Source organism: Mesoplodon mirus, assembly GCF_964341445.2.
Source record: "Mesoplodon mirus genome assembly, chromosome: 3".
Taxonomy (NCBI): Eukaryota; Metazoa; Chordata; class Mammalia; order Artiodactyla; family Ziphiidae; genus Mesoplodon; species Mesoplodon mirus.
In genome coordinates, this window is record NC_138978.1 from 104,585,821 (window position 1) to 104,605,012 (window position 19,192).

At 40.8% G+C, this 19,192-nt stretch overlaps 1 protein-coding gene across 1 annotated transcript; it reads left to right on the forward strand.

Moving 5' to 3' along the window:
• Positions 1-2,467: 2,467 nt before the first annotated feature.
• Positions 2,468-13,076, forward strand: LOC309800186 (acidic mammalian chitinase-like). Its single transcript, XM_082614103.1, has 11 exons — positions 2,468-2,524; positions 3,721-3,750; positions 4,334-4,535; positions 5,648-5,704; positions 6,392-6,557; positions 9,136-9,260; positions 9,442-9,565; positions 10,061-10,246; positions 10,759-10,878; positions 10,966-11,107; positions 11,856-13,076. The coding sequence occupies exons 1-11, from the start codon at positions 2,494-2,496 to the stop codon at positions 12,107-12,109; spliced, it is 1,437 nt and encodes a 478-aa protein (XP_082470229.1). The 5' UTR covers positions 2,468-2,493; the 3' UTR covers positions 12,110-13,076.
• Positions 13,077-19,192: the final 6,116 nt, after the last annotated feature.

Below are 19,192 nucleotides of genomic sequence, written 5' to 3' on the forward strand. Positions count from 1 at the left end.
TGAAATAAGAGGGCTGACCTAATTAATTTCTAAAGTCTCTACTAGCTCAAAACTTGTAGAATACTTAGTAAAGCAATTTCTACACACATAAAGAAAAAAGATCAACCTACCTAACTTATTTGGTTCTGCGTTAACCTCACCATGAACTCCTTTTAATTATTAATGGATTTTCATGGCAACTATCCATCTGATTCCCAAATTCTCTCTCATTCCTAATACCTGCTTACCTCGATACAATTAAAAATATTTTCATTCATTCATTCTTACATGCATGCATTCATTTATTCAATAAATAATTTATTGAGTACTTATTGTATATTAGTTTAATGGTTAAAAGTAGGACTTTGGAGATAAAGAAATTTGGTTTGGCTTTCTCTTTAGCTATATGCAAGCTGCATGCAAGTTGTTTAACTTCAGGCAATTTCTTTTTTTCTTTTCTTCTTTTTTTTAGGCAATTTTTCTTAATGTCTCTATGCTTCAATTAAAAAAAAAAACTGTACAATGAGGCAAATAACAGAATCAACCTAAGGATGAAGTTGTGAGGGCAGGCAATGCAAGCAAACTTTTTAGGTAGTGCTGATGTGCAAAAAGGACCTAATGGTTGCAGTAATTATTGTTGTATATAAACGTTGTCATTATTATTAGGTAAATGCCAGGCTTTGTGCCAGGTGCTATGCAGCAATACTTAAAAATGTGTAATGAACAGACTTGCTTCTAAATTTCTAAAGAATGTTTGTCTTTCCTAAAATTGGAGGCTTCTGCCCAGAACATCAGATGCAACTGCTCCCTAAAAGAGGTATCCTTGCTTTTCTTCTAATCACTGTGAGCATTTCTGAAATATAAGAATAAAGTTACAAACCTACTTCTACAATGTTTTTCAGATAATAGTCCAAGTTTTTCTATCTCCTCCACTGTGCTGCTGAGATATATGCAGGAACCAAATCCTCAATTTAATTTTTTTTTCTTTTCTTTTTTTTTAACATCTTTATTGGAGTATAATTGCTTTACAATGGTGTGTTAGTTTCTGCTTTATAACAAAGTGAACCAGTTATACATATACATATGTTCCCATATCTCTTCCCTCTTGCGTCCCCCTCCCTTCCACCCTCCCTATCCCACCCCTCTAGGTGGTCACAAAGCACCGAGCTGATCTCCCTGTGCTATGTGGCTGCTTCCCACTAGCTATCTATTTTATGCTTGGTAGTGTATATATGTCCATGCCACTCTCTCACTTTGTCACAGCTTACCCTTCCCCCTCCCCATAACCTCAAGTCCATTCTCTAGTAGGTCTGTGTCTTTATTCCTGTCTTACCCCTAGGTTCTTCATGACATTTTTTTTTCTTAAGTTCCATATATATGTGTTAGCATACGGTATTTGTTTTTCTCTTTCTGACTTACCTCACTCTGTACGACAGACTCTAGGTCCATCCACCTCACTACAAATAACTCAATTTCGTTTCTTTCTATGGCTGAGTAATATTCCATTGTATATATGTGCCACATCTTCTTTACCCATTCATCCGATGATGGACACTTAGGTTGATTCCACGTCCTGACTATTGTAAATAGAGCTGCAATGAACATTTTGGTACATGACTCTTTTTGAATATGGTTTTCTCAATGTATATGCCCAGTAGTGGGATTGCTGGGTCGTATGGTAGTTCTACTTTTAGTTTTTTAAGGAACCTCCATACTGTTCTCCATAGTGGCTGTACCAATTCACATTCCCACCAGCAGTGCAAGAGGGTTCCCTTTTCTCCACACCCTCTCCAGCATTTAGTGTTTCTAGATTTTTTGATGATGGCCATTCTGACTGGTGTGAGATGATATCTCATTGTAGTTTTGATTTGCATTTCTCTAATGATTAATGATGTTGAGAATTCTTTAATGTATTTGTTGGCAATCTGTATATCTTCTTTGGAGAAATGTCTATTTAGGTTTTCTGCCCATTTTTGGATTGGGTTGTTTGTTTTTTTGTTATTGAGCTGCATGAGCTGCTTGTAAATTTTGGAGATTAATCTTTTGTCAGTTGCTTCATTTGCAAATATTTTCTCCCATTCTGAGGGTTAAGAAAAGTTTTAAGAACAGCTAGTACCTTCCAAGGGTTTTTATTGTTTATTTTCCAATAAAAATGTGCTTTGATGCCAGGCACGAAATGTCCACCTCATGAAAACCACAATGTTTAAACAGATACTTATCAGCCCTGAGGACTGCCAAAAAAGCTAATAAGCCGGTGCTTTTCATGGTGATGGTCTCTACCACCCTGTTAAGAGCCATGACATTTTGTCCTTATTGAGCAGAGAAGGTGGTGGTGAGGGGAGTGCAGGTTGGAGGTACACAAAGTGGTTTTTGTAGGGGAGGAGGTCTGTTGACTTACTGATTAGCTATATACACATCTGGGTTAAATGCTCTCCACTTGGAAGATATCCTTTGTGATAACCTGGTACTCAGATGGTATAAAAAGAAAATCCAGGCTCTGCTAGACCAGTGCCAATGGCAACCATGGCAAAGCTTATTCTCACAGGTGAGTCTGTAATTGGAGATAGAGCCTTGTTCTTACCTGATTTCTTTTTCTCTCTGCATCTGACAGACATGAAATAGTCTTCATACACACCTCTATGCTTTTCTATTGTTCTTTCATCATTTCAAATTTCCAAGAGGATCCAGACATACACAAATAAGTCTACTTCTGATTCTCTTAATCTCAATTGACTCTGACAGCATTTCTACCTTCATTGATGCCACAAGCATGGTCCTAAAAGAAAGGCTAGTTTTCTTCCAATGCTTGTCTTACACTCCCATTCCTTGTTGGGTTGTTCCCATTTCTCTATTCATCTTTCTGCACCACCTCATTTTAATTGATATTATTTTAATTTACATGTTTGTGATTTGGGTCTATCTTTTTCAGAGATGAAAATCAGTGGGAACTGAGAGACAGTTATGCAAGTTATCTTTGTTCTACTGTTTTCAGAATTATTTCTCTTTAATCTCTTACTGTCTTACTGAGTTGCTCATGTATTATAAAAATATCAGTTAGAATTCAATCATTTAAAGGGGTTGATTCAGTACATTGTTTAGAGCCAATTTGTATCCATAGCTTATTAGTTGCTCTAGAGCTGAGATTTACAAACTTTTTATAGCTTCAGAACCTTTTCCAAATGAAACCTCTAGCTCAAGTTATAAAGCAATCAGGTCAAAAGTGTCCTGGTAGAAGCCAGGGAACAGCATCTGGAGCCTTGTCTAACAGTTTCTAGTTCTCTTCTACTGTAAGGGCTCTTAAAGTTGGTATAAAAAAACTCGAAGGCCCCAAGAGATACTGAATTCACTGATTTAGAGGATGCTTTGTGTGTGAAGCTGTATTCATCCCAGTTAAGGGTGGTGAAGCATGGATGGGTGTGTAGTCATTGAGTAGAGTAAATTTTGGGTAGTTTCAGTACATAGATCTCCCATAGGTAGTAGACTTCCAATTCTGCCTTCCGTAACATTTGTTACTGACATGGAAGATGGAAGAAGAGAGAACCATGCTCATTTTTGACTAAGAGAAGGGAAGTACAGATTTATTTGTGCCTTCACTGAAAAGCCTACACTTTGGCATAACCCCTAAGTGCCACTTGGGCTATAAAAACCTATGACCCATAGGATGGTACCCAAGGCCTCAGAATTATATTCTACAAGATATAGACACTTTGTTCAGGATACATGTGTTTTCTTTCTCTCTAGGTCTGGCCCTTCTGCTGAATGCTCAGCTAGGTAAGTCATGGACTCTGTATCGTATCCTTGACATAATTTTTTCCTACAATAAACCTAAAATCTTTATAAATTATTCATAATGCATTGTCTGCTTAATGTATTAAATGTGATTTTTTCATATTCTAATATTACTTTTTAAAAAGCATATCAAGAGATAGATAAGCTATACTAGGAAAGAAAGCTACTGTCTTCTTTACAGACAGGTGGATTTGATGTTGGGAGAACCTGTTATTTTGTATTGGCTGCCACTGTTATTCTCTTCAGCATGACCACCTGAGAGTTGTAAGTTGGTATTCACTGGGCTTCATAGGACTACTGGGCATTTTTTCTTCAGTGGTTCCTAGGCTTCACCAAGATCCCAAAGTGAATCTGTCAAAGTTAAAAATAACCAACTTGAAAGTCAGTGACTAGTTTCCAAGTTGGAAGCTTTGAAATCATTTGCAAGATTGTTCCTGTTAACCACCCTTACACAGAGATCAGGCATCTGAGGCAAAGAGAGGGAAACAGAAACAGGGCTAAAACTTACAGCGCATTTCAGTGGCACTTAAGTCAGGCCATTTTTCTTGCTTCTTACTACTCTCAGGTTCTGCCTACCAGCTGATATGCTACTTCACCAACTGGTCCCAGTACCGGCCAGGCCTGGGAAGTTTCAAGCCTGACAACATTGACCCCTGCCTCTGTACTCACCTGATTTATGCCTTTGCTGGGATGAGAAACAACGAGATCACCACCATTGAATGGAATGATGTGACTCTCTACCAATCTTTCAATAGCCTGAAAAACAAGTAAGAGAATGGGAAGATATCTAAGTTGGTATCTCTGCAGTTCAGGTTCAGTGAGTCTGAGGTGGGAACCAAGACTCTGTATTTCTAATAAGCTTCCCTATGATGCTGATGCTTCTGGTCCAGGAGCTACACTTTAAATATCGAGGATATAGATAACGTAGCACGTTGCCTGCTCTAGTTAGTATTAAAAAATAGTTCTGTATCTTCCTTTCACTGTAATTAATATTTTTTTTTATGACTCAGGAAACTGCAAACCATCTTAGCTACTTGCATCAGAGAACAGGAGGCAGAGGATACCGAAGATTAGACATTAACAGAGCCCAAGAAATCAGAAGAGTTTGCTGTATTTTAATAGAGTTCTGTTCTGTGTAAAAATGAAACAAAACAAACAAAAACCCTGGTATCTTTTAATTTCTAATTTGTTCAGTTAGTTACATCCAGGAGAAGTAAGGCTACAGGCCATTGCTACCTTCAGTAGTGGCAGTATCTTGAATGTAGCCCCTAGAATTTGAGTAATGATACCTAAGAAGAAATAAAACCCTTCAGAGTGGTATTTCTCAAAGTGTGATCCATTGACCATGCATCAAAATCACATGAGTCACTTGATAAAAATCTCAATCCCTAATCCAACGGAATCACAATCTCTGAGAAAGGGGTTAAAAACCTGGAATTTTAATGTTGTCTTCCAACTCCGGTCCTTGTACTTCATTCTTATATAGACTGATGTTTGAGAACCACTATTCCAGAAAATGTGCAGGATTTTAAGCCAACTGATTTATATTCATTATCATAAAGTCTGAGAAAGTAATTATGTTCAAGCAATATTTACCATTTCATCTGATAGAGTAGAATGTAAGAATTGCCAATACATTCCTATTTTTAAAAAACCCGGTCTCTTAATTTAGATTTTTCTAAAGAACTCTGAGTGCATTCATAATGATAACACAAATAATTTTTATAAAGTGTTCAGTAGTGAAGGAAAATTGTTCTACAGAATATTTTATCAAGGCAACATCAAAGTTTCTGACCAGGCCCAATACCGAAGCAATGTTATTTTAAATTGAGGAACTCATGGATTTTGAAGTTTTTCTTTTCTATCCTTTGCTTTAAAGGAACAGCCAGCTGAAAACTCTCCTGGCCATTGGAGGCTGGAATTTTGGAACTGCCCCGTAAGTCCTCTACGAGAGAGCCTGGTGTTCATTTGTTATGGAAAACAAGTTAGCCCAATGTGACCTATGTCCCTTCAGATTTCACAACTTAAGACAGGATATTAAGGATATACGTTAAACAAATATGCTACTTAAATAAATTACTACACCAGAATCTCAGTATTAATTAGAACACCATTTATTTTGTATGTTTACATTTAGATGGATATTCTGGGACTACATTCACAGAAGCTTAGTCACTGAGATTTCAAAACAACCTCTTCTCAAAGTATTTCAGAAGTACAACCCCTGAGGAGAGTGTTATAGCACTTCTGTCTATTTACCTTCTGGGAGAAGGGAAGAGAAAGTCATGCAAATAAACAAGAAGACTTTTTTGAGGGTATAGAACATCAGGGACTATCTGGAGAGACAACACAGTGAGCCAAGGTAGCCAGGTGTTCAAAGCAACAGGTACAATTTGGGAGAAAGATCAGAGTTGGGTGGATAACAAAACACAGAGAATACTGAGGTACCATGGCTGACAGAGCAGTGATTACAAAGTAAGTACAGGAGAAAGCCAGGAACATAGTTTTATCTGGGATGTGGATCTTGGTGAAAAGCTCTGAGGCAGAAATATAGGAGTTTGACTTCACTACAAGATGTTGGGACTACCAAGGCCTCACCCTGCCTTCTTTGGATCTCCTTCAGTTTCACTGCCATGGTTTCCACTCCAGAGAATCGCAAGACTTTCATTTCTTCAGTCATCAAATTCCTGCGTCAGTATGGATTTGATGGTCTGGACTTCGATTGGGAGTACCCTGGCTCTCGTGGAAGCCCTTCTCAGGACAAGCATCTCTTCACTGTCCTGGTGCAGGTGAGGAGGGAGGTGGCAGTGTTTAGCCCAAGAAAATTCAAAGCCTGTTCTTTTCAAGGAGAACCTGGTGGTTCCAGAGTGAAACTAAACTGGAATTTAGAATTTTGGAAACTTTACATTGCAAAGATTCTTAGATATCATGCCTACCTTCAACAGCATTTAAGAATAATAATAACATTATCATGTGTGCTATGTGTCAGGCACAATTCTACAAGCTGTTTTTAGAATCATAACTCATTTCATCTTCATATCTACTCTATGATATAGGTAGTGTAAGTACCATAATCTTTATTTTACAGATGAGGAAGCTAATATATAGCGGGTTTAAGTAACTTGCCTAATGTCACACAACTAATAGGTGTTGTAACTACCCAAGTAGTCTGACTACAGAGCCCATTGCTTCTAACCTTTATACTAGACTGCCTATTATCACTGAGCACTTACACCATCCTAGACACTGCATTAAGTGTCAGGCTAAAGAATAAGACACAATCCTTGGCTTTAAAGAATACACAATCTTAGGTGGAAGCCTGAAAAATAACCAACAATTACAGTACACTTAGGTAAATGTCATGATAGAGGTATTCAGAGTGCAAAAGCAGCACAGAGAGAAGGTACCTAATTCTGCTCTGGGGCAGGATCAAGAAGAGCTTAGTCTTGAAAGTGGTGTTAACCAATTAAGTGATGATGGGATTGCACAAATGGAGACACGTAGATATGTGTGAGCAAGTATGTGAGTAATGGATTATGAGGCTGCACCAGAGACAAGAATCAGATCATGTAGGATTTGTATATTATGTTAAGTAATTTGGACATCACATTCAAGGCAACTTTGAAGTATTTTCAAGTAATGGAAAGATATGACAAAGCTCATGTTTTAGAAGGATGACTCTGACTTTAACCACGGCAGATGAATTAGAAGAAGGTAAGGAGGCGGGGATAGAGTTAGGAGGCTATTGCAATAAATTGAGCAAGAGATGCTGAGGGTCTGAACGAAGACCCTAACAGTGAGAACAGAAAAAGGAAGTATATAAGAGATATTAGGAGGGTAGAATCAATAGGATTTGGAGACCAATTGGAAGTGGAAAAAGAGAGAACTTCCAGTTTTCTGACCTTGAGAACTAGTTTGACTATGGTCCTGTTAACTAAGATGGTAAATACAGGAAAAAGGGTAGATTTGGAGCAAGGAAAAGGACTCATTAATTTGTCTTTGAACAATGCTGAGTGAGAGGAATCTGTAGGACATTCTATAGTTTTGCCTAATAGACACTGGATGAATAGATATTGGATGAATGCCAAGCTGGAGTTCAGAACAAAGGACTTGATTTGATATACTGTATTGACGTCATCAGCAAAGGTAAATAATTAAGAGATCACCAAGGAAAAATGAATGGAGTGAGAAAAGCCAAGGATGGCTTTTAGATTTACTCTCCCCCAAGACAGGGTTTTTTCCTATACCATCTGGTATACCAGATTGTCAGGCAGCCTCCAATAGTTTCAATATTAAGTAACTCACTGGTTGAAAAATAAACCTACTTACTTGTTGAACAGCTCTAGAGGTAAAAAAGAACATCTGTATTCTTAGTCAATACTTGCGTCCAGGCATAATAACTTCCAGTTAGTGGTTCTTGCTATGCCCGCTGAAGTAACATAGAATGAAGCTGCACCTTTTGCAATATATTAGTTCAATATTTGAAGACGGCTATATCTTGCCTATAATTTTTCTCCTTCCAGTTAAATAACCTAGTTCCTTTAACAAGTACCCATACAACAATTTTCAGACGCACTCTTCACTGGAACACACTCTGGTACACCCTAATAATGCAGTTATAAAAACTGAATCCAGGGCTTCCCTGGTGGCGCAGTGGTTGAGAGTCCACCTGCCGATGCAGGGGGCGTCGGTTCGTGCCCCAGTCCGGGAAGATCCCACGTGCCACGGAGCAGCTGGGTCCGTGAGCCATGGCCGCTGATCCTGCGCGTCCGTAGCCTGTGCTCCACAACGGGAGAGGCCACAACAGCGAGAGGCCCGCGTACTGCAAAAAAAAAAAAAAAAAACGGAATCCAGTGCTCCGGGTAAGATTAGAGTCACAAAATAACAGTGGATTAACCTCTAGCATTGAACGGGAACCTATCACCTGGCTGTTACCACCTTCCTCACTGGCCAATTCAGCATTTCATTTGATGGGATGTCAGTCTTATAAAGTAGCTCATTTACTGGACAAAGGGAAGCAAATCTCTATATTACTAAAAGCTGGATATAGGTTACTGTAGCAAGTATAACTTCAAAGTGTAGTGATATAAGTAGAGCTCTGACTGGTCATCTGGGACCTGGGTTCTGGTCATGACCTGGATACTAACTTGCTGTGAGACTTTGGTGAAATTGTCTAACTTCTATGCATATTAGCTATAAAATGAATACCATCAATTCTGTCTACTTTATAGGGATATTGAGAAACTAAAGATAAAATATGTGAAAGCACTTTGAAAAAGAAAAGCATTATACAAACATATATTTATTAATATTTAAGGAGCTGAAATCAGTTTCATAGATGTCCTACTATACTTGATTATTCTATAGGAAATGCGTGAAGCTTTTGAGCAGGAGGCCATCCAAACTAACAAGCCCAGGCTGCTGGTCACTGCTGCCGTAGCTGCTGGCATCTCCAACATCCAGTCTGGCTATGAGATTCCTCAGCTGTCCCAGTGAGTGACTCACCTTATCCTCAAACTCCTAAAGGTATCAGTTTTGCAAAGTAGACTTGTCCTTAGTCTGTCTTGCCACTCAGGGACTTTGTTTAAGAGGCATTGGAAGTGGTATCTTTTGTCTGCACAGGCGTGGGAAATAACAATTGGAAATGCTTTTAAATGCTTTATCCCACCTCAGGTACCTAGACTACATCCATGTCATGACTTATGACCTCTATGGCCCCTGGGAGGGCTACACTGGAGAGAACAGCCCCCTCTACAAATACCCAACTGACACTGGCAACAATGCTTACCTCAATGTGGTGAGTACCCACACAGATGCAGGTTCAGACCAGAGATGTTGTAAATCACATGGAGGTTCAGAGACAAAAGAAATATAAATTCTGCAAAAGTCTCATTTGGACAACTCTCTTCTTAAGTGGCTGATCATATTTCATTAACTATAACCTCACCAAAATGTTTCAAAAAATACCAACTGGTCTTCCCTGGTGGCGCAGTGGTTGAGAGTCCGCCTGCCGATGCAGGGGACACGGGTTCGTGCCCCAGTCTGGGAAGATCCCACATGCCGCGGAGCAGCTGGGCCCGTGAGCCATGGCCGCTGGGCCTGCGCATCCGGAGCCTGTGCTCCGCAACGGGAGAGGCCACAGCAGTGAGAGGCCCGCATACCGCAAAAAAAAAAAAAAAAACAATTAATCTATCTGTTATTAGCATCATTCAATTTTACCTGTTAGGTCAGTGGACTAGCATAACTAAGCAATGGGTCATCAGCAGGTGATGCTCACCTGCTACATTTTCAGGATTATGTCATGAACTACTGGAAGAACAATGGGGCCCCAGCTGAGAAGCTCATCGTTGGATTCCCTGCCTATGGACACAACTACATCCTAAGCAACCCTTCCAACAATGGCATTGGTGCCCCTACTTCTGGTGCTGGTCCTGCTGGGCCCTACACGGGGCAGGCTGGGGTCCTGGCCTACTATGAGGTAGGTAGCCTGGATTTTACAGTTGAAATTCTGTGAATTTCATGCCCTGTGCTACACAGTAGCCTTAGGGCTAGAATCTGTGTAGGGCTTGAATGTTCATTTTGTCCACTACTTACCTACTGTAACACAGATATTACTCCAAGTGCTTCAGGTGTTTAAGTAACCTATTCATTTACCTAATCCAGTATGAAGAATATTTGTAGTGTGCAATATCCCTTCAAACAACAGACTACTTACTTAAGGTCATTTGTATTAGCACTTAAGGGAATTAAATAACTGTATCTCCCATACTAACATGGGTTCTCAAAATCAAGCACTAAGAATAGGGATAACATCTGAGTATTTCAAAAATAACTTGATCTTATTTACTGCAAATGAAAACCCATAATTAGAAATCTGATGAAAACCCCTATTGGAGGCATGACAGAAAAAAAAAATCAAAGAGGAAAGTGTATGTTTTCTCTTTTTTGGGAGTCATACTTAAAGGATTTGAATCTCTTGACTTTTTAAAGATCTGCACCTTCCTGAAAGATGGAGCTACTCAGGCATGGGATGCCCCTCAGGACGTGCCCTACACCTATAAGAGCAATGAGTGGGTTGGCTATGACAATGTCAAGAGCTTTAATATCAAGGTAAGGTCAGCCCCTCCAATGTGCTGTGAGCTCAGCCCTGAGTCCCCCAAAATAAAATGACTCCTGGTGTCCTCTATCCTTAAACAGGCTGAGTGGCTTAAGCAGAACAACTTTGGAGGTGCCATGGTCTGGGCCATTGACCTGGATGACTTCACAGGCACATTCTGTAACCAGGGCAAGTTCCCCCTGATCAACACCTTGAAGGATGTTCTTGGCCTGAAGAGTGCAAGTAAGTGACAGAAGGGGGATGCCCATGGTGTATAAATGTTTCTTTTCCAACTCAAAAGACAGTCTAACATCTTCCCCCTTTGCCCCAGGAGTCTCTTCCCATTTTACCTCACTGTTCTTGCCTGCCTGAGAGAGAAGTCCTATATTCTTTCCTTACCCTTGAACGTCCACATCAGGAATTTTATGTTCTTATGAGAAACCAGGCCTACTGGGTGGGTTTTCCAGGTCTACTAATTCTTAAAGGTGTGGAAAAGCCTCAAGAAATTAGGCTGACCTTCAATATAAGCATTTATTTTTCTATGAACCCCTTATTAAAAGTCTCCTTCAGCCTGCCTGGGGAGATTGAACAAAAAACCCTAAGCAGTACTGAAATATTTCTAATCTATAATTCAGGGCAAGTACCAATTCCCTAAATTTTGTCCAGATTTTCTCTTACAGCTTATTTGCTTACTGCTTATACCCAGGTCCTAGAAAAGCATTTCGCATATACTGGGTGCTCAGTACAATTTTTAAAAAATGATTTTAACATCATAAGAGAGAACTTTTAAAATTTAAAACTGGGCTGGCTTGAAATTATAGCTGTTCCTAATTCCTAAGATGGAGTTATCTTGTGAGCTCCTCAGTTACAGGGACCCAGAGCGAACTGCACTCCACCTCTAGACCTCACCCCAGGTCTGCTAGTTCTTCACCTCTAGGTGAATCTGAGAGCTTCTGCCAGGTCCACTAGTCTGCTCTTCATGCTGTTTCAGGTTGCACCACCTCCACTCAGTCCAGTGAGCCCAACAGTGGTACCGGAAGTGGGATTGGAAGTGGAAGTGGAAGTAGCAGCTCTGGAGGGAGCTCTGTGGGTAGTGGATACTGTGCCGGCAAAGCCAATGGCCTCTACCCTGTGACAAATAACAGAAATGCCTTCGTGAACTGTGCAAATGGAATCACATACGAGCAGTATTGCGGGGCTGGGCTTGTCTTTGACACCAGCTGTCAGTGCTGCAAGCTGGCATAAACCTGACCTGTGTCTCCATTCCCTAGTGTGCTGAACAGTCTCCTTTGCTTAGCACACCTTGCTCCTACCTAGAGTTCTGCAATAAAATCCATCAGTCAAAACATAAGTGTCCTTGGTTTTAAGTGATTTGGGTGGAGACCTTTCTAGATGTGAAAATACAAGTTGTGCATGGGGGTGGAGTGGCAGAAGAGAGTGTGTGAGGAAGTGATGACACCAACAAACCCACAAGCCTTCTACTGGCTTAGGTTGATATGCATAAAGGTTGGATGCTGTCAGGAGGAAACATCTGAATGTTTGGTGTTGGCATGGGATGAGGACATGAAGAAGATAGGTCTGCATCTTGGTGACTGTTCTCAGTAGGGAACCAAAGTGATTCTGGGAGACTCGGGGGCACAGGCCTGTTTGGCTTGCTCAAGGAACAGAAGGCCAGGACATTCTTTCCATGTCTGCTGAGGTCCCAGAGCTGGTCCAGCTCCCCTGAATTGGCAGCATTGGGAAGGTCTTTGCAGTGGGCTCCTTTGGGGATGTCCGCCTTTCTCAGGAGTGAAAGCAGAGGTCCTTTCCTTGAAACCATAGCTGTGGTCCCTAGCAGCTGTGGTTTTACTGCATTATCTCCTCCTCTGGCTTGGCTGATTGACTGGCATAGACATCAGATTCAAGAGGGCTTATCAGATTATCACCCCTTGGAATCTTCAACAGAGAACAAGGAATGGCTAACAGTCCCTGAGACTGGCTTTGCCTATATTATGTAAGCTCAGGATCTGTAGTGAGGAACTGAGGAGAAGGGAAAGTTGCCCTGGATGCAGAGCAAGAAGACTAAAGGGGAGCAATGGAGAAAAGCCACGATGAAAGATGCAGAGAGAACATTTATCAATAGCTTTCCAACTCTTCATTCTAGCTCCTTCCTGAGGCCCAGATGCATTTCTGCCTTTGGGTTCTGTGAAACACCCCTATAACTATGTAATAAACTGCTCTTTGCTACATAAGCTGGCTTAAGTTTGTTTCTTTTATTTGCAACTGAAAGAATCCTAAGTAATAAGAATATAATGGCTCCTATTTTCGGGCATGCTTACTGTATGTCAAACTCCATTTTAAGTGTTTTACATGTATTTTGTTATTTAATTCTCTCAGCAACTTTGTGAGGAAGATAACATTAACCCAAGAAACCAAATAACCTGCCCAACATCTCACAGCTAATAAGTTGCAGAGCCAGATCCAAAAGAGTTCACAGTCCTAACTACTATGTTTTACTGCCTCCTTTGACACAGATCTCAGTGTTCTCATGGTAGATGGCAGCACTGGTGGCAATGATGAAGCACATGCAGCTTTCTGGGTAATGACTATTCATTCATGAGCTCACAACATTTCTTGATTATTTATTATGTGCCAGATAATGTTCTAGGTACTAAAGACATAGTGGTGAATAACATAAAGAGTTCACCCTTATGGGGATTATATTTTGCTGATGGGAGTGTTAAGCAATAAATTAGCAAAAAAAAAGAAATGAGGAAAGTGAATCAGTGATAGAAAGTGAACAAGGGAGGAGCCTATTTTAGTTTGAGCAGTCCAGGAAGGCATCTCTGGAGAGATCCCATATGAGATGAACCTTGATATTAGAGAGGAACCAGCCATTCTGAGATTTGGGAAAAGTGCAGAGGTGCAGCAAGTACAAAGTCCTTGAGGTGGAATGAACATGGCATGTTAGGAAAAAGAAGATCAGGGGTGACGTCAATATCATGGTAGTATGAGACAGTCTGTTGGTCTCTCCTCTTCAATCTACAAGGAGTAAAACGTTCATAACTCAACAAAGGTTCCTCTGGTCCAACACACTAGGATTCTGGAGACATCCACACATCTGTACATCTGAAGATAAGTAGACTGGAACAAATAGACGAGGTGGAATTGGGAGAACAGCAGAGGTGGTACTTGCAATCTGGACTCCATGGCCATGACAGTACTGAGCCAACAGTTCCAGAGGACCCAGTAGTAACAGGGGAGGCAGCACACACAAATTGGGCCTCCAGACTGCAGCAGTACCCCAGACACAGGGAACCAGGCATCAGCAGTGGAAAGGCCCGTGACCTCAGCCCCTCCAGTTCTGGTGGTGCCTGGACTCTGGCACTCTTGCATCTGACAATCCCAGATGCATCAAAGGCACCCATGACCCCCTTCCCACACCACCCTCCCTCTGCCCTTGCTGTGGCAGAGTTGCCCACCACCCAAGCATCCCTGGACCCAGTGGAGGTGCCCACAATCTTGATGCCCTTGGCAGTGACCCTGGCAACAATGGCAACATTGGCAACAGCAAGGCACCAGAGATTCTGGAGGCAAAGCAGCAAGGGCATAAGTGACACCTCTGGCAGAGGCGGTGGAGGGTGGAAAGTCAATTTTCAAATATAGCCAGAGACATTTCGGGTAAGAGAAACAAAAACTTGTGCTATAGCACTACCTACTAGAAAAAAAAAGAGGCCTCTAATAACCAACATGTTGAATTGTTAAAATCAAAGTGAAGAAACTTAATATAAAAAACTAAAGAAGAAAAAAAAAATCAAAGTGAAAAGAGTTTTACCTAATTTAAAAAGGTGTTTGCTACTTCAAAAGTGCCAGCGGAGGAACAACTCATTAAGCACCATGAAAAACCATGGTAACATGGTATCACAAAAAGAAAATGGCAATTCTCAGGAAACCAAACTTAAAGTCATGAAAGAGTGTGAACTAACTGATAGGGAATTGAAAATATCTGTCATGACAGAACTCAATGAGCTACAAGAAAACTCAGAAAGACAGTTCAATGAGCTCAAGAATAAAATTAATGAACAGAAGGAATGCTTTACTGAAGAGACTGAAACTCTAAAGAAGAACAAAACAGAAATTCTGGAGCTGAAGAACTCAATAAATTAGATGAAGAAAGCATTAAAAGCATTGGAAATAGAGCAGACCATAAAGAAGAGAGAACTAGTAAGTTCAAAATCTACGAATGATTCAGGTAGAAGAGAAAAGAGAACTACAATTTTTTTAAATGAATAAATTCTATGAGAACTACCCAATTCCATTAGGAAAGGCAACATAAGCCTAATGGGTATCCCAGAAGGAGAAGAGAGGGAGAAAGGAACAGAGAGTTTATTTAAAGAAATAATAAGTTAGGACTCCCAAGCCTGGGAAAGAACTGGGTACACAAGTTCACAAAGATAAGAGAACACATAATTATCTCAGTGCAAGAAGACCTTTTCCAAGACACATTATATTAAAACTGTCAAAAGTCAATGACAAAGAAAGAATTTTAGGGCTTCCCTGGTGTCGCAGTGGTTGAGAGTCTGCCTGCCGATGCAGGGGACACAGGTTCGTGCCCGGGTCTGGGAAGATCACACATGCCACGGAGCGGCTGGGCCCGTGAGCCATGGCCGCTGAGCCTGCGCGTCCGGAGCCTGTTGCTCCGCAACGGGAGAGGCCACAGCAGTGAGAGGCCCGCGTACCGCAAAAAAAGAAAGAAAGAAAGAAAGAATTTTAAAGGCAGCCAGGGGGGAAAAAAAGACAGTAACCTACAAGGAACCCCCATTAGGCTATCAGTAGATTCCTTAGCAGAAACTCTACAGCCCAGGAGAAAGTGGGATGACATACTCATAATATTGAAAAATTAAAAACTGTCAGCTGAGAATACTCTACCCAGCAAATTTATACTTAATTATAACAAAGAAATAAAGGTTTTCCTAGACAAATGAAACCTGAGGGAGTTCATCACCACTAACGCTGCCTTAAAAGAAATGTTGAAAACACTTCTCACTACCTCTACTTCAACTACGTTGGTGTCTTTGCTGTTTCTTCAATAGTCCAGGCATGTTACTGCCTCAGGGCTTTTGCACAAGCTAGAATAATCTTTCCCAAGATTTCTATTTGACTTTCTGCCTCACTTCCTGTAGGCCTTTCCTTGAAGCCACCTTCCTGGCCATAAAACTCCCTTTTCCCTTCTTCCCTGTCTGTGATTCCTTTGTTTTTCCTTGGCAAAATCAATACCTGACATCCCATACATTTTATGTATTTACCATTTTTATTGCCTCCCCTGCTAGAATTAACCTCTAGGAGAACAAGGATTTCTGTTTGCTGCTATATTCCCAAAGCCTAGAGCAGTACCTGACATATTATAAGAGTTTAATAAGTACCTGTTGAATGAATAAGTCAATGAGGGCAGGAAGGAAAATAATGAACAAGTTGAGTAAGCCAAGCATTGGACTTTATATAGGTTATCTCCTACATGGTGAATATTGTCCTTGTGCTACAGGTGAAGAAATTGAGATATTGTGAGGAAAATTTGCCCAAGATTATGAAGTTAATAGTTAGCAGAGTTTATTTTCAAAGTTGGGCTTTTCTGGCTCCTTCTACACCATAATGTTGCCTTGTAGAAAGCAATGTCACAATGACTTCAGGGGTGGGGGGGCTGTTGCTTAGCAGCCACTCTGAGTTACACCCATCAAATTCCTGGTTAAAGTCCACTTGTAAGAGTGGTCACTCATGGAGATGGTATACAAGAGAGTCAGGGTTTTTAAAAGTCCCTTTGATAGAGAGTTCTGGTCCAGAGATTCTCAGAGATCTTCAAAGTTCATGCCATCTGGGCTTCCCTGGTGGCGCAGTGGTTGAGAGTCCGCCTGCCGATGCAGGGGACACGGGTTCGTGCCCCAGTCCGGGAAGATCCCACATGCCGCGGAGCAGCTAAGCCCGTGAGTCATGGCCGCTGAGCCTGCACGTCCAGAGCCTGTTGCTCCGCAACGGGAGAGGCCACAACAGTGAGAGGCCCACGTACCGCCAAAAAAAAAAAAAAGAATCTCTGAGTGGGATGGTGGGATGGTGGGATGGTGGGATGGTGGGGGTAGTAGCTGCAATAAGTTACCTTGGCTCTCTACCCACCATAGGTTTATTTCTACATCCTAAGCCTTAGGTACTTTTAGGTAGCTGAACCATACATACCCTTTTCTTAGTTTTCTACCTACTATAGGCTTGTTTCTAAACCATAGCTGATACATGAACACAAAAAGGATGATTTTGTTTCTCTACTTAGAAGGCTTTTCATGTGTGTGTGTGTATATATATATATATCACCCTCTAACATATTGGTCTTTTTCTTGGAAACAGGATATGACACCTTACCCAGGCATGTACCAGACAGTCAATCCTCGAGAGCAAAAACACAAACACAATTTTGCTCCATTTAATTCTTTGCTGCCTCGATTTAGGACATACTCAAAGGACTCTTGTTATCCTGGGTATGTGTCCCTCTTTCTAGTGCACTTCAACAAATAGCAATAGGAAAGGAAGTACAAAAAGGGGTTTCATCCCAACCATGCCCTCTAAATAAGAAATCATCTATCTTTAAAGATTCAACCTCTTGCCTTCCAGGTCTCTAGAATTATAAAATTGTAGAGTATAGTGATTCATTCAATAAATATTTATAAATAGCCAGGCAGATTTGTAGGGTTCAGAGATTTTGCATTAAACCCATCACACAAGATTCCTGATTTCTTCGAGCTTATATTCTAGAGTCCAAACAATGAGAAGCAAATAAACAAGAAAATATCAATGGTAATAAGGAGAGTGACCACATTATTTGTTAGTCAGACAGTGACAATTCTCAGAATGAAGGGTGTCTTATTAACAATTATACCAAGATGGTAGCCATAAACTAGGGCTGTCATGGGTGCATCAGGAAGTCTGGTGACCTGGTGATGTGCTGAATAAAATCAAACAGGATGATGATATCATACAGAGTGGTGGACTGGAATCTACTTTGGCAAGGATTGTCAAGACAGGTCTTTTTGGGGAAATAACACTATATGAAATCACAATGACAAGACTGAGCTGGCCCTGTGAAGATCTGGGCCCAGAGCTTCCCAGAGAGGAGGGATAGCAAGTACAAGTGCTATAAGCTGGGAAGGAATTTGGTGTGAGGAAAAAAGAAAGAAGATCAGTTTGGCTAGAGTGCAGTGACCAAGGAGGAAATGAGAACATAGGAGGAGGGGTGGGGCTAGAATACATAGGCCTAGTAGACCAAGGGAAGCATTCTAAATGCTTTAGGAAGGCTTTCAGAATGTGTGGAATTGTAGGGCACAGGGTCAAGGTCTTTCTTTCTTTCTTTTTTTTTAAATTAAATTAAATTAATTAATTAATTTATTTATTTATTTTAACATCTTTATTGGAGTATAATTGCTTTACAATGGTGTGTTAGTTTCTGCTCTATAACAAAGTGAATCAGCTATACATATACACACATTCCCATATCTCTTCCCTCTTGCGTCTCCCTCCCTCCCACGCTCCCTATCCCTCCCCTCTAGGTGGTCACAAAGCACTGAGCTGATCTCCCTGTGTTGTGCGGCTGCTTCCCACTAGCTATCTATTTTACGTTTGGTAGTGTATATATGTCCATGCTGCTCTTTCACTTTGTCACAGCTTACCCTTCCCCCTCCCCATATCCTCAAGACCATTCTCTAGTAGGTCTGTGTCTTTATTCCTGTCTTACCCCTAGGTTCTTCATGACCTTTTTTTTTTTCTTAGACTCCATATATATGTGTTAGCGTACGGTATTTGTTTTTCTCTTTCTGACTTACTTCACTCCGTATGACAGACTCTAGGTGCATCCACCTCACTACAAATAACTCAATTTTGTTTCTTTTTATGGCTGAGTAATATTCCATTGTATATATGTGCCACATCTTCTTTATCCATTCATCCGATGATGGACACTTAAGCTGCTTCCATGTGCTGGCTATTGTAAATAGAGCTGCAATGAACATTTTGGTACATGACTCTTTTTGAATGATGGTTTTCTCAGGGTATATGTCCAGTAGTGAGATTGCTGGGTCGTATGGTAGTTCTATTTTTAGTTTTTTAAGGAACCTCCATACTGTTCTCCATAGTGGCTGTATCAATTTACATTCCCACCAACCCTCAGAATGGGAGAAAATATTTGCAAATGAAGCAACTGACAAAGGATTAATCTCCAAGATTTACAAGCAGCTCAATAACATAAAAACAAACAACCCAATCCAAAAATGGGCAGAAGACCTAAATAGACATTTCTCCAGAGAAGATATACAG

Coding starts and splice junctions, on each gene's coding strand:
- LOC309800186 (XM_082614103.1), top strand. CDS start 2,494: ATGGCAACCATGGCAAAGCTTATTCTCACAG. Junction 2,525..3,720: donor GGCAAAGCTTATTCTCACAG/GTGAGTCTGTAA, acceptor CTTTCTCTCTAG/GTCTGGCCCTTCTGCTGAAT. Junction 6,558..9,135: donor TCTTCACTGTCCTGGTGCAG/GTGAGGAGGGAG, acceptor ATTATTCTATAG/GAAATGCGTGAAGCTTTTGA.